The sequence below is a fragment of the Hyposmocoma kahamanoa genome, unplaced genomic scaffold, assembly GCF_003589595.1.
Source record: "Hyposmocoma kahamanoa isolate Upper Pololo Valley unplaced genomic scaffold, ASM358959v1 211, whole genome shotgun sequence".
Classification (NCBI taxonomy): Eukaryota; Metazoa; Arthropoda; class Insecta; order Lepidoptera; family Cosmopterigidae; genus Hyposmocoma; species Hyposmocoma kahamanoa.
Window position 1 is genome coordinate 4661884 of NW_020653732.1, and position 26493 is coordinate 4688376.

The window sequence follows — 26493 nt, forward strand, 5'->3', positions numbered from 1 at the left end:
ATAATCGCTACTAAGGAGCATTTACTTCATAGGTGTAAAAATGCGGTCTCTCCATAGATATAGTATAGTAATGACGAATGACTTACGTCACAAAGCACGTAAATATGAAATAAATATACAATCTCTTTAGTTCTATGTTTAAGACTTAAAACAACAGTAAATTTAAAAAAAACTGGAAAAGTAAAAATCACTAGTGCGAGAAATCCAACTTTCCGCACGATTTGTAGTGCGAAAAATACCACGTTTTGAGCAACTGTATTAAAAAACAATCTTATTTCAATGTAAGCTTATTATAATATTACTCATATTCGTACCATGACAAACCCTATCAACCAAGTAATGTATTATTGCTAAAGTGACTGAAAGAACGAATGATTTCCCAACATTGTCGATTCCTTACTAAAAATAGTAAAGAAATAACGCTATATGAACTGTTGTTAAACCTTGGGTCTTGGTAGGCGAGGAAAATAAAAACGCAGCTAAATTTCTTGTTCAAGCACTGGACTACAAATCGACTTATATACTATAGCGAGGCGCCCTCTGGACGCTAGGATATACACTATTATGGATTATTTTACGTGCGCCATCTAACGAGATGTCACAGAACTGCATGGTTGTCTAGTTCACTGGGTAACTGACATAGACAACGCGACACAGTGCTGCGGCGTAGTGTTAGCTACGCTCACTAGGTGTCGCTGCTAACAACTGTATAGTGCCATCTCTTTCTTTTTTTGATGTTCCGAATCGTCATATCGTAGTATATTGATACTTAATATTATTTACATTCAGAGAATTTTAACTGCCAAAAAAAATGTAATAATGAAATCTATTAAAATTAAGTTGTCTTCAATTATTTTTCCGCATTTTCATGAAGAAAAATAAATAAAACAAGCTGAGTCATAATTGTCACGTTGTTGTGAATTCGGAATTATAATTCCGAACACTAACGGTTGACAATAGACTATAGTCTAGTCTAGTGTCGCCAAGAAGCATATAGATGTCGCTGTCATAACTTTACGAAATAGAAATCGCGTATTTCATTTAATGAGAAATTATCTCCTTTGTACTATTAAATAAACAAAATATTGAAGAGATATATCGTCACCTTACTTTCTCAAACTCGTGTCTTATAAAGAGTGATAATTCAGGAGATGACAAAACTTTATATTTATTTTAAATTTCTTATCAAGAGGGTTAATTTGGATATTACTTTAAGAATAGATAAAAGGTGTGTGAATTTGAAAGAAATTTGATGTGAAATCGGGCAGCAAAATTTGTGTATACAATCCATTGTTTGCATTTCAGTAACTTTGTGCTATAAGGCTCCACTCACACTGGCGCAGAGTCGAAGCGTCGCGACACTTGCATTAGTGCGCCCGGATCATAGTGTGGTCGTCTGACGCCTCACTGCGCTCAAGAGACGCGCGAAGCCGATCCACCGCATCCAAACGTCGACGCCCGTTTCCATATTTGCATAACACAAATTTGTACCTTAATAATGGGAAAATAGAGATGCATACACTATAGGCGAAAAACATGACGCGTCGCGACGTTTCGACTCTGCGCCAGTGTGAGTTGAGCCTAAGATACGAGTTTCAGAAAGTAAGTCGACGATATGTAAATAAATAAGTTCAACTTAACTTTTAATCATTACAAATGAATATTTTGACAATAAATTCGAAAACAAATTGTTTCCATTGCATCTGTGTAACTTCTCACTGTGTGTAACTATTTTAAGATTGCTAAATTTGACATAAGAACAATATTACTTTAATGTTAAAGTTGCGTCAAAGTACAGTCAAGAGCATGCCAAACTTGACACTTTGTACTTTGGACCGTTCTTATCGTAAGCGGCATAGAGTTGGATTTAAATCTTAAGTGTTAAGCTTGACGTGCTCTTGACCCTATTAGATACGAACTAAGTGAATGCATAATCACAAAACTGCCAATAAAACATCATAGTTTTAACATTATAATAAGCTTACTTTAAGCGCGTCATGGTAGGAAAAGTCAATGTAAGGTTAAAGTAATATTGTTTTAAGAGTTTGTGGTAGGCCACCTGGAACAAATTTCATCCCGATATCTCAATTACTCTGTGTTTTATTGAAATATCAAAATTGTTATGTCCTTATTGGAAAGCCCCTTAGAAGCTATGCAGTGGCGTCACTTTGACGCAGCAGTGGCGCCACTACTAATTTTCATACAGTATTTACAAGCGCAGTTGCAGCGCCACTTTTGCAGTCACAATTATTAGTTAACCAAAAAGTTAACACTGCCAATGCAGCGCGTCTACAAGAATCTAATTTTAAGGGCGTCCAAAGAAGTTTAATTCTTATCCCGCTGTTTCAAAACGTTTTCGCGCTCCATGTTCATGTATTGACTGAAACGTGGGAGATGTGGTGTATTTGTTGGCAGAATAGTCATAACTAACGATATCTATGTAGTAGGTCATAACGTGGTAAGTTTGTTATAAGGGATAATTGTTGAATAAAACATTCTTTTTTCGTCACTATAATCTGGTGGTAATCTCATTCGTGTTGCTATTTATGTATGTTAGATTTTGTATTCTTTATTCTTATAATATAGTAACATAAGCAAGCGGTAGTAGTCACTCCTGAATTGGAGAAAAATGAGTATCAATGGAACCGCCGCAATAAGCCTCGATGAGTATAATCGTCAGCGTCGTAGTCAGATGTATTTGGCCTTAAACCTGTTAATTGCCGCTTGCTAGTCAATCCGTGATCATGGAATTTGAAACCGCTCTGGAATGGTAGGTTAAAAATAAAAAGTCACACTTTGTTAAAAAACTTGTAAATAGTAATAATCCTATATATACACTCTGTGCTTGAATTTCTACTGAAACTTGAAACAAGCAAAAAATTAATTAATTTTGCTATCCAAAGTTTTGGCGCCAAATTCGTCCGGCGTCGGCGCCATATTTAATTTCGAAATAGCTTTAAAAGAAGGATTAGTTTTATCTTTCAATAATTTGAATAAAACGTTTTCTGAAGTTCCGACGAAGCAGCCAAGCGATTGAAAACGCTGTAAATGAGAAAAAAAAAGCTTAATTATGTATAATGTTTATTATTTACAAGAATTTAAAGACTAGATATTCTCTAGAAAAAAATGGCATCTTCAATCAATCAATCAATAGACCATATTTTTACACGACACAATTCGATAACGGAATGGATTTCTATTATCCAAATTTTTGGCGCCAAATTCGTCCAGGGTTGGCGCCATTTTTAATAACGAAGCTTTAAAAGGACAATTTCAATACAACTGTTTTCATAATACTATAAATATTACTGAATTTATTCCACCACTATTATACTTTGCTGTCTTATTTATACCATACGACCAAAACATTCAATTCAACTCCATGCCTTTATCGTTACGAGTCGTCTAGTGTGAAAACATACAATGTATCATTTAATTTCAAGCAAGTAGAAGACAGGCAAGTCAATAACACTGGAAGAAAGCAAACAACAACACAAAAAGTTAAATCAAAACAAAGGAATAAATAAGAACCACACAGTCGATATCACTACAAAATAAACTTAAAAAGTAAACTTGTAAATAAAAAAATAAAATAAATGTGCCATAGATAGTAAAAACAGACGGAAACGTCTAACGAATAAGTATCAGTCTTTTACAGTAATATTTGTTACATTTGATGCTCACTAAAACTTTTAAAATTTGTGTGACATGTAATAGAACGCACTATTTTTTATTACCTACCTATACACATTTGTCATTAAATTTCCAAATTAAAAAAAAACAAAGATTTCCACGAAATTTACATAATATAGGCGAATTTACGACAAATTTGTGTGACAATGCACGTACGTCTATGGGTAAAATTACACGGTCGCTGCGGCAACGTGATGGCGTATGACTGACAAATGTTTCTATAATAGTCTCGTTTGCACATATTATAGTGAACAATGAATAATGGGAAAAAGAACAGGATGTGTTTTGTTTCAATTACACTGAATACCATGCTTATTACAAGGCGCTAAATAACGTACGGAAACTAATTTCCACAGCGTGTTAAGCAAGAAAAAAACATGACGGGTTTTTATAATTCTTGTTTTTATGCGAATTAATTTTTAAGTCTTGATTTTCTTTATTTCCCACAAGCAAAACTCTAGAAAAATTATAAATGATAAAGCGTAATCTGTTGGTGCAATACTGAACTATGTCGTTGAAGTATCATAATCTAGATAACATTATCGGTGAGCCTTCAATGCATGCAGTACACGATCACAACATGACATGCAAAAAAATTTAAAAATAAAATATCAAAGCTAATAAACAATTTAATGACCCTGCGAAAAACCTACTCTTCCATAATGTAAAGGAGTCTTCATAGACGCTTGTAGAAGTGCTGCAGTGGCGCCACTACTATTTTTATTGAATATTTAGAAGAGCAGTCGCATCACGCACGGGTCTCTTTTACAGACTATATATTGTATGAAAATTATACCTGGTGCGGCTGCAGCGCCACAGTAGCGCCACTGCAGCACTTCTAAAAACGCCTAATTTGAAGTCGCCCTAACTGTCGAGTTAATTTTGTGTCTATTTTCAGTACTTTAAAGTCTATGTCTGTTTGTGTTGGTTGGGCTATATAGGGTTTAATATTTCTCCTTTTTTTTCTTTTCCTTTTTTTCCCTTCATTGGCAATTGTACCTGTTCTCATTGTGTACCTAAACTAATATTATGTACTTTACATTTCAATAATAATGTTTAGTTTCTGCTGACTAAAAAATTAATAACTTATTTTTTGTTTTACTTGTGGAGATTTGTAATTATCATTTTCATCTGTTACTCATATTTATTTATTGTTAAGAATTTTGGGTGAATGAAATGAAAGGCGTTTTGGGTGAATTTCAATGGCACTTTTTGAGTGATTTTTGTAAAACCCTTTTTTCTTTTGGTTTAAGGTCGTAAACGTACAAATAAGTTCAAATAATGTCAATAATTACAAAACCACAGAAATATTTAAGTTAAATACAACAAAAACCTATATTTTAGGTCACACGAATGAGATTGCAGTAACACGAATGATTTTCTCATAAACCTAAATGAGAAAGACGGCACAATAATAAGAAATTATTATTACAACACACATTTTATCGTTCACAAAAGAACATTTAAATACATTTAACATGTAACAAATATTTTAATATAGCTTCTTGTATCAAAATCCTTCTCATCCGTGTAAGACCATCTATCTATCTATATATAATTAATAAATAAATCTAAATAAGATTTTGTTAATGTCATGTTTCAATACAATCATCATCACCACCATCAACATCATCATCATGATCACCATTATCATCGGCACCATCGTCATCACCACCACTATCACCATCTAATTGTTATATTTCAAGTAATTGTTTGGCATAAATTAACTATTTGACTTAAAAGTAGACAAGAATGAGAGCGACAATAATGACATTTGGATACATTTTTAATTGTCAAGTGTGTAAAATATGCTTGACCGTTAGAAAAGTGCATGAATTTTAAAGTTCCCTTTGTCTAATTGATGTACAATAAAGTTTATAAAACTATTATTTAATACTTATTTAGATAGATTGCTTTACATGAATGAGAAAGATTTAGTCACTATCGCTGAAATTGGTTTTTAAATCGATTTTTTGCTAAAACGGAGATGCACAGGTTACTTCATTATGTATACTCCAATCCGACAGAAGCCCCTTCTCACACACTTGGAAGATGAGTGAGCTTTGCCAGGCCGAATACTGTCCTTATAAGGCTGTATATTCTCAATGATCTTATATAAATGTCGTATATACTTATTTGTCAGATTTAACTAACTGAAACAGTCATGGAGTCTCTTTAAAACATCCACAACTGTTGTCCTAGAGGCATCCAACATTCACACCTCAAATAGAAAAAGAAGTAAAACGCACGGACGCGCAGGTTCTGAATAAACTACCCCAATAAGAGTAATAACACTCCATTTTCCAGGTGCAAGCAGCCAAAGCCTTTCAGATCCCAGTCTACATTTCAGAGCAGTATCCGAAGGGACTCGGTCATACAACAAGACATAAACGTATCTGACGCACCTCTGGTCTATGAGAAGACTAAGTTTTCCATGGTCACTCCCGTATTGCAGGAAAAACTGAAAAACGATGTGCCGGATTTGAAAGCCGTTGTGTTGTTTGGCACTGAGGTGAGTTACTTTTAAATGAATGAAAATTACGCCATCTAGAATGGAGAGCGATATGACTTTTTGTCACAAGATTAGATTGTGTTTTACATGTTTTGATGCAATAACATCATAACAAGCTTTGGGTGCCGAACGCCCTTGTTGTTCCCAATGCTTCAATTACACTTAGCCTGATGTATCCCACTGCTGAGCAAAGGCCGCTCATGATCCCTCCACGCATCCCGATCCTGAGTTAACTGGACCCCAAGCATTATCGTAGGCGTCCAGTTCGTCACGCTTTTGGGGTTCCACTGGGTTACCTTGGCCCACAGATCTTCAGGCATGCGGCAGACCTGACCAGCCTAACTCCAATTCAGCTTCGCAGCTTTTTGGGCTGCCTCAGCAATCTGAGTTCGGGAGTACAGTGTCTGTTCCGAATTCGGACGGTCCGTTTACATTTCATTGCTCATTACGACTCGATTTTTATGAAGATCAATAATAATAACGCACACACTAAATATAGCCCCGCACTAGGGAAACCTTGTGTCGCGGGTGCTATGGACACACACACACAGACAACCACAAATTACATCCAAACTCATGAGAGAAATAAACGTAGGCCATACAAATATTTCTCCCGGCCCGAGTATCGAACCTGGGACCTCTGCGTGGCAGTCCGGCATGGTAACAAATGGTAAAAATGGTTTGGCCACGGTAGGCAGAAGTTGAGGCATACGAGTCAGATCGTATAGGAGTAAATAATAAATAAATTATAATAATGAGGAGTCCATCCGGATTTTGGTTACTTTACGAGTTCGTCAGCGTTCAAGTTATATTTATCTACTTGCACAATCAAGATGATGACGATCGATCTGCTGTGAGATATATAAATTGTAGCAGATAACGTTAATGGTTGAAGTACAAAACCATGGAAGGGAAAACACAAAGCAATAGAAAAAAATTGACCAGAAAATGGATTTTAAGGCGTGACCAACTGGTATCCCTTCAACTGGGGTCCATGGTAACCGTTCGGCCACAGAGGCAGTTTTACACGTGTATAGGATCTAGCGATTTTTTGTCGAAACGTGCATCTCTAATTTATTTTACTTTGACATCTCGAGTACTCAATTAGTGATGTCCTAATGCGTTACCGATTTTTTATTACAATGACTTATTTCATGAAAATGTTTTAATCGTGAATGTGACCGGGTTCACATTCACAATGAATTAATAATCGATGTTACAGAGGATTCTACTTTTACATTATAATAAACAATATTGGAATAAAAAAAAAATAAATTTACTAATTTAAATTATAATTTATTACTATACAGATATCAAAACATTATTGATATGTATTTACAAATATACAACAAAGAAATCACTTTGAATAATCTTCATAATCTGTTGGTTCGATAAAATTATCGGAGCTAAAGACTACGTCGCTTCACTACAGTAAAGAAAAAGCACCGCCCATGAAGCATTTTTTTGTCTATGGTTGTCTAACAATATAAATAATTGAACTTCATAATGACTTCATACGAATGCATAATGTCAAATAGAAAATAAACGGTTGGACAAAGTACAGTAATAATCTATTGTTTGCAATACTTGCAACGCTTTTTTAAATAACACTTGGTTGGTTAAAAATACAAATTAAAACCCAGTCAAAGTAATGATCAAATTTTAATTATTAAGTCTATAATTTAGCCCTGTCGAACCCTAAGGTGTCAACAGTAGGTTCTTTATTGAGTTTTGACACAACTTTAAACGAGGGATGGTTCTTGTCACGAAGCAACTTGAAAAGAACATTCTCTGATGTTGTTATGAAACATCCAATACTTTGCAGGCGCTGGAAACAACGGAGATGAGATTTTTTTAGTTACAAGTTGTACTGGGCCCACATTCTGCTAATTTTAAATCATTTCAGTTGTGTGTATAGAGCGACAATGGCAGGATTTTGCACGTTTGGTATTCTGCTAAAACTGGTTTGTCAATGCCTAGCCTACTATTATTACTAACCTACTATTCAACTGCCATTGCATTTTTTTGGTATTCTGCTCATCAATGGCGAGTCGATTGCGATGGCGTAGTGAATTAAAATTATATAATTGAATTTGAAGACTAAATTACTCATTAAACAAGATAAAAGTTATGCACAGTAATTGATTGACAACAAACAACAAAAGTAGTTTTAGTAAGGCAACATCGATGTTTAGTAATTGAATGAATGAATATGATATCACTGACATTCCCCTGAAACTCAACTGCCATTGCAGAATTGGGGCCCTGGAGGCATACTTTGAGCGTATAAGCTGCCAGCCAAGTTCCATGCAATTCACGTGGCATGGTAAAAGTGAATTGCTTAAATTCATATCATGACCTACGCAAAGTCGAACGGTAATGGCATGGCTGGATGATGAGTTTTACTTTTTAAACGTTAATTATTGTCTCTGGCTGGCTAGCTGACATCTAACAACAGCGAGATGGAACTACATGCTAAATCATATGAAAGAAATAGACAGATGGACTATCCTGGGAGCGTTCAAGCACTATGATTGTGTTCAAAATGAGAATAATTATATTTTTTTAATAATTTTATTATTGATTATACTTACTACGTTGTTTTGTAATATTGGCAACTTTTCAATCATACTTTACAATTTGTCGTACGACAAAATTACATGTTATGTCCAGTCATTATCATTCAAAATAAATAAGGTGAGTTTGTAATTTGATAACATAATTGGAACGTATCTTGTATTCGTACATTTTCATTGATCGCATTAAAATCACATTTGGCACTATTTAAAATTAATTTTACGATTTTCGGTAAATAAAATTATTAAAATTTCATTTAAAAATCGCAATGCCAATAATTTATCAACAATACTTTAAATATTGGGAACTCGAACTAAAATGACCAAAAACAGCTCAATTGTTAATAGTATTTATTTATTGACAATTGGCTATATAGCCTATACAGATAACAAATAAGTATGAAACTAAAAATATAATAAAACTTACAGGAAATTACTTAAAATGTAACTAAATCTAAAAAAAGTAAGTCACGGAGTAACTTTTTTTGAATTGCTTATTTTTACAGATGAGACCGCGATTTTGCTATGAAAGAAAAGGTGAACGGATTTCGAATGGGGAACGTAAACTGCATGGACAGTGAATTGTTTTTGTGATGTCATAATACGTATTTGACAGACAATCCAAGTTACAGGCTTAAATAGGATTGCTCTAACAGTTCATAGTAGGCCCCCTGGTCATTGTAATACCATTGTGACTCCACTGAAATTTAGGTATGAGCGCCGATAATAGACCAACGCGTAAAAGACCAGCGCGACCATGAAACGAATTTGCATAACGGTGTTTATTTTTACAAAAATCGTTATACAAATACTTTTTCAAAGGAAAAATAAAATAACGTATTTTGTATAATAATGAAATTTTCGTCAGAAATTGACTTTTCAGGAACTAACTAACTTTAAACGAACGATTCAATTTAGTTCCACCCTCACCGTTCCTCCTTCGTTGATATACCACCCATTCGCACTAAGCGCTTTGCTTCCTCCTTTTTGATGCGTGTAGCAAAGGAGTGGATTAATCTACTGGCGTCTGTGTTTTCCGAAAGGTACAATTTGGGGCTATTCAAGGCTAGAATGAATAGGCATTTTTTAGGCGAACGCGTCCCGTCGTCGTTCACATCGTCGGTTAACACCAGGTGAGATTGTGGCCAATTGTGGATTATATATTAAAAAAAACAAAACTTAAAATAAATTAGTAACTACGACATCGACGTGCCACCAACTCGCCATTGAAGAGCAGAATACCATAAAAAAAAAAATCAATTGAATAAATAGTAGATTAATGGCACTGACAGCTACTACTCTTACTTTTAGTAGAATATCAAACATACAAAACCTTGCCATTGACACTCTATTCACACACAACTGAGGTGATTTGAAATTAGCAGACATGGGGTCCTGGTATCTACCACCTAATTGTGGTCTAGATTGAATGGTATGGAGAGACAGCAGTCCCAATTGTCTATAGACAGCGGGATATTATAGTTGGACCTTTTAACTGTTTGCCACATTGAATACCATTAAAAATAAATAATATAATAAAGGTCAACTCAACACTTTATTGCATACTATATTATATGCAAGGTGGCAGGCAGGCGATTGTTTAAAAATCTTTGAATGCAGTTCGAATTGTTTTTAAAATCTAAATGAAATCTTCTTTCAGTAATTTTTTCTATCTACAGTATTTAAGGTACTTTCCCTTCGTGTGGCATAGCCATGAGACACCCTGTTTAGTGCATTTTATGCATTTGACAAAAGAATTAATATCATAATTATTATTTAAATTAATTATTCTTTTATAATACGAGTAATATAGCTTATAGTTATGATCTTTTGTACATTTTGCAAAAATAGTCTGTAGTTTGTAATTCAATTACCTACAAACTAAAGTGATATTCTAATTGGTACTTTAAGTAGTTTGTAATTAAAATATTTTTGCTCTAAGCAGTGTTGAAGAATTACTGTTAAAGTATAATAGGTATGTATATTATTTTGTAGTTATGAAATTTAGTGAAATGTTTTAGCAAAAAATATTTTGTAATTATAGTACTCATTTGAAGGACTTAGTTTTTATTGTGTAGCCTGGCGGGTAGTAAAAAAATATACAAGCGTGACATAACTTATGCGTAATACTAAATTCATGCTTACTTCATGCAAAGTAATATCATGGAACAATAACTTAAGACGACTGCTAATCTCCATACTACAGTTTGTAGCTATGAAAAAGGCCAAAATTCCGTCTTATATGTAGATGACGGTGGATATCGATTAATTCCTCTTTAATATAAATAAATAAATATTGGACAACATCACAAATGTCTTGCAGGTCTTTGTTCTACGGATGAGTCGACCTGTGTGATGGAAATCGGAAACAACGACGACGTACGGTACGTAACGACGGTACCACAAAAACACAGATCCGAGACAATATAGAAAAGTTAGTTTTCTACATTAAGCCGACCGGGGATCGAACCCGGGACCTTAGAGATGGCGACACCATGAAAACTTTGACAAATCGACACCTCCTACGTAAAGTATCGTATGTCGAAATTGCCAAGTTTACGTTTTAATTTTAATTTAATATATAATTAAATTTAATACGTTTAAGTTTAGTTTTAGTTTAGTTAATAGGGGTAGATGGAGCTAATCCTAAACAAAACAAAAGTATAGCAGGCACGATAGATAAAAATCTGTGCAATAAACGCCATCTAGTTGATTTGTTCCTTATCACTAGAAATTAGAGAAGCTTGATAAATTATTACAGCTTGTCGATGTAAAAGAAATTAGTTACAAAAATAGCTATCTGGCATTCGTCGCGACATCTGTTGTACCAATAGGTACTCCATACCCGACTACTCTCGACTACGGCTATTGGTCTATGGTATTTCAAAATAAACCAGGTTAGTATGACAATTAAATAATTACGTAACAGTATCGGGCAAAGGGTAATTGCATTTTTTTAATGGAAGCGATATATTTTATTTTTAAGGCTAATTTATTCTGGTTGTTACTTCGCTATGTTTGATGAACATCTGTTTAAAGTAGACCTGTATAGGTCGATCATGACCCATTCGTAATGTGATCGGGTCAAATTCGATCATATGTTCGATCTTTTAGCGGATCATATGTTCTTCGCGCTTTTAGTCTTTTAGCGGGAATACGGATGAGTAATGTGTATAAAGTGAAATGCATCATTGATAAACCACACTTAGCACACTAAATTTTTTTCTAAAAAAAGTGACACCTACAAAATAAAAACACATAACAATAAACTTATGAGCATTCAAAATTACTAATTTATTACCTATTCATTAATGTTTTAATATTAGCTACTGCACTCATAAATAATGACGACATACCGAAAAACAGATTAAACTTTCAAAATTATCATTTAACGGACACTACGCCACGGAGCAATCAGGATGAATGATTGATAGACTCATTGATGCGTTGATTCGTTAACCCGTTGACTCGTCGCTCGACTTTTTGGTTCGATCGAACAAAGATTCTATCGAACGAATGCTCTATAGAACAAACGTTCGATCCAAACGAAGAGTGAGAAGGCGAAACATGTAGTGAGTGGGGACTTCGCGTGAAAGTGAACGAGACAACAATAGTATTGACAGTTCCAGACTGAGTGTTATGTGAATTTTTGAATAATCTCTAAAATTATAGTGATAAAGTCGAATATTGCGCACATGATCCATGAAACTCTAAAATGATCGGGTTATTTAGAAGCCTGTTACCCGGGTTATCGGGTCCCAGGTGCTGTTCAAATAATTTTAATTCGATCGATCACAATCGACACACAACTAGTTTACAGGTCTCTCCCTACTCCCAGATAGAGTAGGGATCTTAATCATGAAATGAATGTATATAGATGTAATATCACAAACTCAGTGTCAGTTTTTTTATAAGAATGTTATAAATTATTATATTTATCACTTTTTATAAAGTGTTACTGGTGGCTGCAATGACATTTTTGCCCAATACCGTTTACTTGTATAGCAAAAAAGAATAATGTACCTGTAAAGCAAGTCCCCTGTCCATCAACGATCTGGACGATACTCCATCAGCCAAAACATGAACCGCTATGTCCTCGTTAAGTAAGTCTATCACCGTTTGTTCTATGCACACGTGGGCCTGGAAAATAGAGAAACACTTTATTAATATTTTTTCAGGCGAGTCACTGGAGAAGCGGGGAAAAACTGTTTCGCTACATCAAATGGGTTAGGTATTTACTATTAAATAACAGCCTTGTAAAAAATATACGATACACTTGAGATGGTCTAAAAAATGTGTTAATTCGTTACACGATAGGGTTTACTTAATCTGATCACGTATAGTCCTGAAAACAGACTAAAATAAAAGTATACAACAAAAAAATGTCTAACTTTTGTACATCATTTTTATATGGAGATATTTCTGTAAAGAAAAACTTACCAAGATCTCTGTAGTAGTTACTTAAAAGTACTTCAGAGAACTTGCTGAATTTTGGTTTTCAAGTGAAGCCCTATTTACCACATTTATCCCAAAATTTGTAAAGGTTTAACAACGCCAATATGAGAAAAGTTCAGTTAACTTTTATCTTAACTGTCTCTGTGGCCGAACGGTTACCATGGTGGACTGCCACGCAGAGGTCCCGGGTTCGATTCCCGGGCCGGGAGAAATATTTGTTTGGCCTATATTTACTTCTCTTGTGAGTTTGGATGTAATTTGTAGTTGTCTATGTTACCCGCGATACAGGGTTTCCCTGGTGCGGGACTATTGAGTTTGTGCGTTATTTATTTATTTATCTTACTGGGAACCACACCAGGGACCTCCTTATCCAGCATTCATAGTACATATCGTTGACTTCAAGGTCGTTGATCTTTTAGTAAATATATTTGATTGCACACCGAGTTTAACGGTGGATCTCTGAGGTTCCGGGTTAGATTCCCGGTCGCGTCAATGTAGGAGAACTAAGTATTGTATATTGTCTCGGTTCTGGGTGTTTGTGGTACCGTTATTGTTTCCCATTTCCATAACACAAGTGATTTAATTACTTACTTTGGGACATGTTGTCTAATATTTATTTATTTATTATTTATATGCAAAGAAAATATTAAAAGTAACTCACTTCAATACCAAACAACACAACGGCTTTCAAATCCGGCACATCGTTTTTCAGTTTTTCCTGCAACTCAGGAGTGACCATGGAAAACTTAGTCTTCTCATAGACCAGAGCTGCGTCAGATACGTTTATGTCTTTTGTTGTATGGCCGAGTCCTTTCGGATACTGTTCTGAAATGTAGACTGGGATCTGGAAGGCTTTGGCTGCTTGTAACTGGAAAATGGAGTGTTATTCTTCTTATTGGGGTAGTTTATTCAGAACCTGTGCGTCCCTCCGTTTTATTTCTTTTTATACTTGAGGTGTGAATGTTGGATGCCTCTAGGACAACAAGTTGTGGATGTTTTAAAGAGACTTCATGAGTGTTAGTTAACTAAATCTGAGAAATAAGTATATACGACATTTATATAAGATCATTGAGAATATACAGCTTTATAAGTATAGTATTCAGTTTGGCAAAGCTCACTCTGCTGACAGAAAGCTCACACATCTCCAAGTGTTTTTTTTTATAATATCAAGTGACAGGACGAACAAGTCGTGCGCTTGATGGTAAACTACACGCCTGTCCATAACAGTTGTAGTGCCACTCAGAGCTTTGAATCGCAAAGATCTGAGGGGCACTGCTACTGCACCCGCCAGCCTGAGACATAAGTTGACAAGTCCCATGTGCCTGTAAGTTCACCAGCACCCTCGCCCTTTAAAACCGGTACACAGTAATGTTGATATTACTGCTTGGCGTATTATTATTATTATTAGGGTGGCTTCATTCAGGGTTATGTATCCCCTCATCACTGCGACCATTGACTGATCTATTGTGGTCACCACTAATTACAGTGCAGAGCCAACACCGACAGCATTGAAAAACTGAAGGACTTTCCTGGCTCCGATAGATTTAATATACTCTGGTTGTGGCATGTGCCTTTCCAGTACGGAACTTCGTACGCCTATCAGGGAGTAGCATTGGGTGAGTAGATGAACAGGAGTTTCATCTTCCGTGTGGCAGAATCTACATTCTCTATTTTCATGTGCATTTCATTCTCTAGTGACATGTGCTTGTTTAAGCCACAATGCCCTGTTAAGGCTGTAGTGAGCATTCTTATGCCAGTCCTGTCCAATGACAGAGCTTCTCTACAGTGTTTGGCACTGTAGGCAGATACCAGGGCTTTTGAATGCTCAAGACCCTTGGTCTGTAGCCACACTTCTCGAAAGAGGTGTGTGCTCTCCCTATGAAGGGTTCGGGTCCAATAAAGGTTTCCCTAGCACCAGCCTTTGCCAGTTCATCCGCTGACTCGTTATCTTGTCATGTCAGAGTGGCCTGGAACCCAGCGCAGTACCACTATATTACTTTCCCCGAGAGTGTTCAGTATATTTACACAGTTCTCTACAATCCTCGATGTTTGGGTGACTAAGGCTAGTGCATGTAGAGCCGCTTGACTATCTGATTTTATGTAAATATGCTTGTCAACGTAGCCTCTCTTCAGGTTCAAATGCGCGCAAGTAATTATGGCGTACACTTCGGCCTGAAAGATAGAGTGTCGTCCCATGTTCAGCTTGTAGCTGAGCCTGGGTCTCACACCGTGTATACCACAGCCTACGTTGAGTCCCATCTTAGACCCATCGGTATACCATAGAAGGCTACCGTCCTTCCAGGTGAGACTGTTAGTTTCCGAGGCCTCCCTAGTTGGAAATTCTACCTGGTAGAGTTTTTTGAAGTTTTGTTTGGGAAGCATGACATCAGAAGTCATTCCCAGAACAGAGTGTTCCAGAATTGAGTCTTGGGCTGATCTCAATGTCTGGGAGAGCTATCTAGTCTATAGAGCTATACATATAGTCTCCTTAACCTAGTGGTAAGCCTGTACATGCTGGTACTGGCCTCCCTCTGTAATGAAGAGGAGTCAGGTTCAGCAATGCATTTAGGGCTGCCCCAGGTGTGGTGGACGTGGCTCCCGTTGCTAGCAGACACGCGATGCGCCGTAGACTGCCCAATGTGACAATTGTGGTTGTTTGGCTGACTTTAGTACTCCAAGCAACAGAGGCGTAAGTCACTATGGGCCACACAATTGCCTTATATACCCAGAGTCATCTTTGGTTTTAGACCCCAACGCTAGTTTCACTCCACTAGTTTGTCAAGTTTCCGTCTCCTGGCGAAGATGACAATGGTTGTCTTTTCCGCATTGATTGATAATTCGTTATCTTGACACCACGCGGAAATGGTGTCAAGTGCTCCTTGCATAAGTGATGATATAGTATTTTGGCAGTGCCCTCGAACTGTGAAACTGTGATCACCAGGCATTCCGCATATCCCTGAGCGTCAATATTCGTCAGTTCAGTCAACCTATACAGGAGTTGATCCAAAGCAAGAGACCACAGGAGAGGAGAAATTACTCCACCTTGCGGGCAACCCCTTACTGTGAAGGCTACAAGCCGGTCCCCATGTAACGAGATACTGGCCCTGCGGCTTAAAAGCATGTTCTGTACCCATCTCGTGGTTGAAGTGTCCACATCTTTGCAGGTTAGGCCCTTCACCAGAGTATAGATGGGTGTATTGTCAAATGCACCCTCAATGTCTAGAAAGGCACACAGTGCTATTTGTTTGTCCTCAAACGCTCTTTCAACCCTGTCCACAAGGTGGAGCAAAGCTGTCTCTGTGGACTTTCCGCTCTGATAGGCGTGTTGAGTGTGATGGATAGGACTATACATTAATACCAGACTATATAATACCAGGTATGGCAAGAGTACACTTATGCCTTGCTGCAGTAAGATGGGAGTAATACTGTCCTCACCTGGGGATTTATACGATTTAAACGAGCTTATGGCCCAAGCCACTTGTCGGGGTCTTATTATGTTGGCGGCTCTGTTCCAGTCTTCGTTGCGAGGTGAATGTAGCGTCGTTGCTGGATTAGTGTCGCACAAGGCCCCCGGGAAGTGGGTTGACATTAAAAGCTCAAGGGTTTCTGTCCTAAAAGTCGAGAAGGTCCCATCAGGCTTCTTTAACAGTCCTGGTTGATGGGAATTGGCTTTAGCGAGCAGTCTATGTAGACGTGCACCTTGAGGAGCACTAGCGATCTCCTCACAGAACCGCCGCCACGATGCTCGCTTGGCCTTCCTTATCTCCTTGTTATAGTTAGTTAGGGCCTTCCTGTAGATCTCTTGGCGTAAGAAATAGGTAAGGTGGCAGTACCTCCCTGGACGAACTCTTTCACAAAGAAGTCTACTGCTTCTTAGAATGTGGATACAGAGCAAGGGTCTGGAGCATTCAAAAATCCTGATAGCTGCCTATAGTGCCAAACATTGTAGAGAAGCTCTGTCCCTGGACAGCAATAGCATCAGAATGGTGACTAGAGCCTTCACAGTAGTGGCTTGAACAAGCACTTGTCAAATATAAGGCAGAGAAAATAGAGAGTAGATTCTGCAATGAGGCAGATGAAACGCCTGTATATCTCCTCATACAGTGCTGCCCTCGATGGGCGTACGAAGTTCCATAGTGTTCCATAGGCCACATCAAAAATTCACTGCTTATGGTCTCATACTTAGAATATTAACGCATAGTCCGCACACACTAAGTGAGGCAAATTGTAGGGACCCAACTAGGCTTACACGAGCGGGCGGGCCGTCAGTGCTCAAGATCAAATTGCACTGCGAACAGCTCAAGAATTTTAGCTAAAAATGACGAAATGTGCGGTAAATGAGTGTAAAAATACGTCAAACAATAGACAAACATAAAATAGATACTAACATCACGTTCCACCAGGAAGTAAAGAGTTTAAACTTGTATTTTTGTGTAAATATTCACTAAAACAGAAAATTAATTTCGTTGCAACAAGATACGAAAATGTTGCAAAGTAACGGATTTTTTCTCCCCATTTTTCTATCCTGTTTCAAAATAATTATACATGGCAATTTTTTGAGACTAGGCAATATCGCGACCGTTGCAGAATTTATTCTAGAAATGTAAGCTACTTTTACGGAATATATTTAGTAATTGCCTTCATTAGTTTCATGTGAAAATCATTATTCTTGTTCATCATCCTGTATGATGAATAGCTCATTATATGAAGAGCTCATTTAAAAAAAAATGTCTTGCCCAAACTCAAAAGTTCTTGACTAAAGTTATTAAAGGGAACTACACTGACTAAAAAAGTCATGGTCAGTTCTCCAAAGTTGTGTATAAATAACTTTCAGGTTCAGGTTCTTTATTGTTATATAATGTATTCCATGTGTTATCCACAGATAATATCAGGCTTTATATATCCAAATTTTCATGTTCTAAAGTCAAATTAGATAGTCGCACTTAAACTCGATTTTAGGTGTTTGTTCATATATGAATTAAACAAAAATTGGGTAGTATTTATTAACTTAACGATGAGTTAAGCAAGAGACCATTTTCCCACTTTTGATGAAAATATTATTCCATAGCATCATTATTTGTACATTTGTGTACGTGCTGACAAGCGTAAATATAACTTGCTTACGCCTACATGAATTTGATTTCTGCCTCACTTTTGACAGTTTGTTTGATATGAAACTATCATTCTATGCGTTATTATTCTAAGGTCTTTGCATGTTGGCAAAAAAGCCTTCAAGTAAAAAAAACACGCATTCAGATCACTCCATCCATTTGGGAGCTACAATGCTATATAACATTATACAACTGCCTCTCTGGCCGAACAGTTACCATGCTGGTCTGCCACACAGAGTTCCCAGGCCAGGAGTAATATTTTTATTGCCTAAATATATTTCGTTTGGGTGTAATTTGTGGTTGTATAGGTGTGTCCATGGCACCTGCGTCATAGTGTTTCCCAAGTGTGGGTGGTTATGAGTGTATGCAAAAAAGAAAGAAAAAAAAATAATGCCGCAGACCGACACAGGCTTTAAACCATCGATTATACAACCAGAAATAGAGACGAAATGTCATTTCATTTGTTTGAAAACTATTCTGTCATATCATCAACTGCACTCCGATTGGCCAGAACGAATTCGAAACAATAGCTGAGTGTCATCAATGGGTGTCATCAATTGTTGCACTTAAAGTCGACCAGTTAACTTGAGCTTTGCTTTAATGGACGAAAATTGCAAAATTATGTATTTAAAATTTAATTAGGTACCTATGAAATTTGATTCTCTTTGTTTTGTAATTAAATGTTTTGATGTTTTTCCCCACACTACCGAATGGAACAGCACGCCATTGTTAGATGTATTATCTTTACTGCGATAAATACAGAATATTTTTGGAATATATGGAGACATACACATAGGTCATTCGCTGTACTATTTCAGACTTCTATTTTGTAATTTCAGTGCACACGAGAGTTGATATTTATAAGTGATATATCACTGATAAGTCTCTATTTCTGGTTACATACTCGATGCTTCAAATTTATAAATTGCCTATTTTCGCGTCGTAGTTTAAAACATTATTTATTTATTTTGTGCAAGGAGACTGGATATGTTTTAAGTTACAATTTTCACAGCGGCACTCCTTAATCTTGGCATATTTTTCAAGCTTAAATAAGTACACAAAACTGTAAAATATCTATATCCAATAAAAATGCGAGTTACCAACAAGATAACATTCATTTCCATTACATAATCACAAGATGCATACCATTTTATTAGCGACTTTTACAACTTCTCCAAAATGCTTCACATGAGGCCTAAATGTTTCTTGTATATCACACAGAAGAAAAGCCGTCTTCGGAGCTTCCAAAGCTCCTAATTTAAAGATATTTCGAACGGCCATAATTATTAAATTATGAAAACAGTGCCGGTAATCACCTTTGTGATTTAAACAAACTTGAACCTTGAAAATTTGACGTTATGAATAGTTGAAAAAACCAGTTGTAATTTTGATATATTGAAAAGACCATTTGTCAATAAGTGTTAGCTTCTGTGGCTGTAACTTTCAAATTAGGAAGGCTAACAATAAACGTTCTGTATTACGCAGAATAGTATCAAAGTTTTTACTGGAATGAATTCATGAATGGTGTTTATAAATTTGTATTTCGTGAATGTTGTTGTAGAATATTTACAGATTTTATTGTGATGAGCAGATAATTATGTGCATTAAAAGATGAATAAATATATAGCTATGTGTCATAAAATTAGCAAATTCTATTACCTACCTACTTACAAAAAAATATTAATTTCATTAATAATGTTAAGCAATGAAAAGAACAATTATTACGACGATAACAAAAGATAATGTAATCTTTTAATATATATCTTTAAGCAGCTACAAACTTTAATAGATAAGATTTCTAAAAGAAATTTGTTCGTAGCGTAGGATTGTAATCTTAAAGATTTTAAGTAATATAAAGAGAATTCACATTGCGGCACGCTATTTGAGGCTGGCTTAATATTTATAAACCTAGGCGTAGTTTAAATAGAAGGAAGCGATTATGAAAGCATCATTTTAATTTAGTTTAGGCAGGAATGGAGCCATTTGATTATAGTATAAATAACATCTTTATGTTTTTTTAGTAGAAACGACGTTGAAATAACTGGCATTAATTTTTGTTTAGTCTAAATAAGAGCCTATGAATTCTATAAGAGCAAAGAAAAAGTTTAACACAATTTTATTATTGCCAAGATAATATTTGTAGGCGTTTCAATTACACTTGACACGAGGATCGTTTGGGAATCTAGTTTTCAGTAAACCATTACGATCAAACCTCTGCGAAATTGAAGAACCTAAATAATTCAACACACAGAGTGTGACTAGATTTCTATCGCATAATGTTAACAGTAAAAAAATATAATATGTAATTATATAATATACCTACACTATTTTATAATTATTTATTTTATAACACCGAATAACAGTGTGATTTTAAATTATAGTCAGTTAGGTATTATGTTTATTTAAGATTCTAAAGATGTATAATTTGCCTTAATAATTTGTTGACAATTATATGAAGGTATACCTTAATTATTTACACAATGTGCAATTTTATAGTCATTAGTGACAATTTATGTGTACGTACGTTACTTGTATTGTAGCAGATAGTATCTATTTCCTGAATATAAAAATAATAATAGTATTGAGTAAGACAACTACCGACACTAAAGTACTAAGTCTCAAACTAGGGAATTCCAACGCAATTCCCTACACCGAACACTCACACCAGAACCGATCTAAGTTTTATTTCTTAAATTGATTCTACCGGGAATCGAACCCGGGACCCTTTCATTGCCCAAAGTGCAAAATCATCATCAATCATCGAGATTGTCAAATATAATAATTAAGTAAATTCGTTATTATATTAATTATTGGTCTTAGTTTACAAAGAAAGTTCATATACTTAACATTGGTCTCATTTTTGAATAGGCAACTTGATTTCTGTCTTAAATTGATTTATTTTATTAATTATTTCTTTTTAAATATTATATCGTCGTTCTTAGTTAATGATAAAATTATTATAAAATTTATTTCAACATAATAATATCGTTCTTAGGTTTTCGTGATTGTTACACATGGGAAATGAAACTAAATAAAAAAATTGAAAATTAGGTATTTCACAAAAAAGTACTTCGTAACAAACGCAGACAAATTACAAACGGATAAATTATAAATAAATATAAATAAACAACATCAGACAAGTTGCTCCGATTCCGTTTTTTTATAACATCAAGTGACGGGACGAATAAGTCATGCACCTGATAGTCAGCTGCACGCCTGTCCATAATAGCTGCAGTGCCACTCAGAGATTTAAATCGCAAAGACCTCAGGGACACTGCCACTGCGCCCGTCACCCTGAGATATAAGCTGATAAGTCCTATGTGCCTGTAATTTCACCTGCACTCTTCAAAACCGGAACGCAATAATGCTTACATTACTGTTTGGCGGCAGAAGCAGCTCAAATCCCTCTCGATGTCGCTGAGGATATGCAACGAGCTCCCGCCTATTATTAAAAACGAGGAAAAGTATTCACTGTTTGTAAATAATGTCCCTATCTACCGACCCGAGAGATAGGGGTTTCCGGAGGGACTACGGGCTCGACGGCAAGACCAGGGTACAGCGGGCGTCCGGGTCTAGCCCTCCGCCAGTGATACGCCTTTGCGGACATCTCTGGCGGACCCGGACTTGTGTATGAACTCGCTGGGATTTGTGGTTAGCTGCAGAGGACACGTTCGTCTGCCCCGGTGGTGTGTAGCCGGGGAGTTCGTCTCGCGCGCAGCTAGCGCGTCTTAGTAGCGGTCTAGTTGAGGGCCTGAAGCAAGGAGACGCGCGGGACACGTGAGTTGCCCTTTAAGTTGGAAGCTATGTCCGGACATTGTCGCAGGACACTACGACTGGCATCTCCGGTACTAGCCCGGAGATCTAGTAGAGGATAAGCTAGATATCTTCCGGTCCCTCCAGCCGCTTAGGTTATTGGGAACTGGAGAGATGTCATTTTTCGGCGGGAAGGGAGCGTGTCTTACCGTTCCGCCACCAATGAGGAAATTTAGAGGACTCAGAGTCGACGGCTCAGCGGTGGCAACCGCTAGTTGTGCAATGTGCAAAGGGAAGTGAGCGTGCCAACAGCTCCGCTACCTATCTGGAAAATAGGGACGGTACTGCACGAGCAACCGGGGCGGCTCACTCGAGGCACTAGCCCCTCGAAGAACTGGATGAAGTCAAGTGACCGAGGTCTGTGAGAACCTTGTACACTGGCTGATCTGGGGTCAGAACATGAACTTGCAAGGTTCTTGTGCGCGCTCAGGTGTGTGTCCTTCTCGTATGCCCTAAGGGTAGGTAGGGAGGGTCACTATAACCAAAACTAACGTAGAAAGATATGGTGCTTGTTTGTAAATAAATTAAAATTACGTCTTTTTAATAAATGCTATTATAATTTAAATGACTACTTTGATGACAAATAAAAATAATAATAATATAATAAATTTGAATAATAAATAAATCTTAATTATATACTATAAAGTTATGATATTGTAATCTAATTAAAATCAAACTTGCAAGTGACATAAATCTGATTATTATATGACGTATTACTTATTATATTACAATTACAATTAGCCTGATGTATCCCACTGCTGGGCAAAGGCCTCCTCCTGATCCCTCCACGTATCCCGATCTTGAGCTAACTGGAACCAAGCCTTGTCGTCCGTTTCCACGGTCTGCCGCGGCGCGGCGCCTTACGCTTTTGGGGCTCCACTTTTCTCCTTGTTACCTCGGCCCACAGATCTTCAGGCATGCGGCAGACATGACCAACCCAACTCCATTTCAGCTTCGCAGCTTTTTGGGCAACATCAGCAATCTGAGTTTGGGAGCGTAGCGTCGTGTTCCAAATTTGTTCGGTCACTTTCACACCAAGTACCTATGCTGCGCTTCATTGCTCGTTGACAGACCCCGAGTTAGGACTTTTGGATCTTTGTAGGTGACCAAGTCTGCGCGCCATGAGTTAGTATGGGAAGAATGCACGTGTCTATCGGCTTCTTTTTGAGAGATATTGGGAGAGTAATATAATAATATTTTTTATTTTATATTATTATTTGATAAATCACAATTCTGATTAATAATCTGCTCTTATTGTTATCCCTAATCATCGTGTATATAACCAGAAATACAGACGAAATAAGGGCCATATATTCCTGGTAACACATTAGCGATACAGCTCTTATAAATATCAACTCCCGTTTGCACTGAAATATAGACAGGCCAACTACTAACCCGTGTGTACGTCTCCGTATATTCCAAAAAATATTCTGTATTTATTGTAATAAAGATAATATCTTTATCAATGGGGGCTATTTCATTCGGTGGTGTGGGAAACAGCAAAACATCTAATTACAAAACAAACGGAATCACATTTCATCGGTAATTAAATATTAAATGTGTAATTTTGCAATTCTCGTCCATTACAGCAAAGCTCAAGTTACCTGGTCGATTTGAAGTGAAACAGTTGACGACACCCATTGACGACACCCGTCAATTTCAACCCGACAAATTCGGGCTGGCCAATCGGAGCGCAGTTTTCACAGTAATGATATGGCAGAATAGTTTTCAAACAAATGAAATGACATTTCGTCTCTATTTCTGGTTATATACTCGATGTCCCTAATAAAGGGCTCATATGTGTAGCATTATTTTAATTTTAAGACGTACCATATGAATGCAATAAATATATTGAGTATTGAAATAAGTACCTAAGTACATAAGTACCCTGGATGGGTGGCAATGACGGTGCCACCAACACTCAGACCCGAGACAGGATAAAAAAGATAGTTTTTCAATATTGTCCCGGCCGGAGTTCGAACCCGGGAGTGCAAAAATGATAGCCGTACCATTCATTTACACGGAGCTATCAGGTTACAATAGATACAGTAGAAGTGGTTAGTTAGCGTCTGACGCGTGCCAACTATAGGTCTCGAAAGACCTATATGAGCTCAGCCCGCCATTTTCGCTTTGTATGGAATGGTTGTGTCATTCTTTCGCGCAAGTTTTCTAAAATCGTAGAAAAATGCCTTTTGGAGCGCAAAATTGATAACTGTACCAACAATATTACCCATGGAGGTATGTCACATCATCGGAAAGTTTTACATTCCTTTTACAATTTTACATTTTCATAGGAAATGAAACTATTTTTCCGGATTTATTTCCGTATATTTGTTTTTTCTAACAAACCGACGTTTCGGGCCCTTACATGATGCAGGAGTTTACAAACTTGACTGTGAGTGCGGTCTCTCTTATATTGGACAAACAAAGCGAAGTATTTGTACCCGCGTCAAAGAACATATCGACACTGCCGTAGAACAGAGACGGATGTGATAATACAACGAAATCGTTATTATTGCAAAATCGGCTCCTATGATCAATAATCTATCGACACCAAAAAGAAAAAGTAAAATATTCCAGTTCATTCCAGAGATATTCAATCGAATAAAGTCGCTTTTGAAAATCGTTCCGACGAAAACCATTCGATGATCAATAACCGCACTGTCGCTCGGAAGCCAACGCACCGCGTGCGCCGCGCGCAGCAGGTGTATCGTCAGTAGCGGCGATGTTCCATGGCAAGCGGTCGTATAAGCCCAACAAAACTTGTCACGTTCTAATACCGTATTGTTGCTTTATCAATGTTATTTTTTTAGTCTTCTAAAGCAAAAGCGATATAAAAAATGTCTCGGTCACAAAAAATATTAAATTTACTTTTAAATAACTAAGAAATAAGCGAGCACTTTGCGGAGGACTCCACTATTTTAAATATTTCTCACGAAAATACACATTATACCGGTAAGTAATTTTAAATTTATAAAATTTATGTATTAAATATTTCACACGAAAATATACATTGTACCGGTAAGTAATTTTATATTTATTATTACGAAATATTCAAATCTTGTGTCGCATGTTAAGAACTGACTTTGTTCTACAAAAATAAGAAATAGTGAATTTATTGGTTAAAATATTGTTGTAATGTTGTTTTCTTGATGTAATTTATTCACGTACTTTATGTACCAATTTTTAAGAATACGATTTTTTTGCTGTCGTATATTTTAAAGTTTCGTTTTTCTTCCAAATTTATTTCGATTATACAAGTGGATTGTGCACATACGACGTTGTACTCCGAAGTTTTGTTACATTTTTCAAGTAGCATATTGAGAACCGACTTTGTTCTTCGGTATAATGTCACATACGCTTTTATTCGGCAAGTTTAAATGCTAATAAAACCTATATAACTTACCCGATTTTTTTCATATTTTTTATTTTTATTTTGGTTATATGTACCTTTAAATATTTTGGGGCTTTGCAGGTCCTGACGATGAAAAACCCGCATCACCATTACCACCAGGGGCGGAAATCATAGCCAGTTAACTAAGCGAAATAGCGTAGGAAGTTTTTACAGATAACGAAGAAAGTCAAAATTTAGTTGAGGACTTGACATCATTTGGTATAGAAGATGCCAACACCAGTTTTGAGGCTTCCCCACCTGTAGTTATCGAGGAATTTGAAGACAATGTTCTGGGTACACCTAAATCACCCTTAAAAATTCCCACACCGATGCCTTCACCGACTAACAATCACAGGAACTGCCACGACACATTTTGTGCAGTACATGACCACTGGAAAGAGGCATTACCATCGTACCAGAAGAGGCATCATCATGATCACGTCAATTCATTTGCCCCAATCGAGTCTTATTACATTAGGAAGAGATCGAACAAGCTTTATTTAGACGGTAATCTAAGCATTGGATGTATGTTTTTGCTATACAAAGAATGGTTTGATCCATCAAAATATGTTAAGAGGGCTTCTACTGAGCGGTAATAGAGGGATATTGTTTCCAAACACTTTAATTTAGGATTTTGTGTGCCTAAAAAAGACGCATGTGACACCTATCACATTTATAGTAATAAAAATAACTCTACTGAAAACGAGATTGCATTGTATGAAAAACATATTCGCGACAAAAACATAGCTCGTAAATTAAAAAGTAACGACAAGGACGCAGCAATTCATTCTATTATTTTTACATGTATGCTGCAAAAAAATATAATTTATCAATAACACATACGTTTTTAGAGAAGGGACACACGCAAATGAGGGGGACAGTGCCCATTCCCTCGTAGAGCGTGTGTCCAAGTCTCGGATCGTTTATACTCCAGATGAG

The 26493-nt window shown here is 36.6% G+C and overlaps 1 protein-coding gene across 2 annotated transcripts; it reads right to left on the reverse strand.

The window, feature by feature from the left end:
* Window positions 1–2813: 2813 nt before the first annotated feature.
* Window positions 2814–19713, reverse strand: LOC113227589 (isochorismatase domain-containing protein 1-like). Of its 2 annotated transcripts, none has more exons than XM_026460545.1 (4): window positions 19494–19710; window positions 13898–14104; window positions 12805–12921; window positions 2814–3042 (listed from the first exon to the last, which is right to left on the reverse strand). In XM_026460545.1, exons 1-4 carry the CDS (start codon window positions 19626–19628, stop codon window positions 2881–2883), a joined length of 621 nt encoding a protein of 206 aa, XP_026316330.1. In that variant the 5' UTR covers window positions 19629–19710; the 3' UTR covers window positions 2814–2880. The 2 variants fall into 2 exon arrangements, with proteins under 2 accessions (XP_026316330.1, XP_026316331.1); XM_026460546.1 differs by lacking the exon at window positions 2814–3042 and adding an exon at window positions 7618–8033 and having other exon boundaries at window positions 19494–19713.
* Between the last annotated feature and the right edge of the window lie 6780 nt (window positions 19714–26493).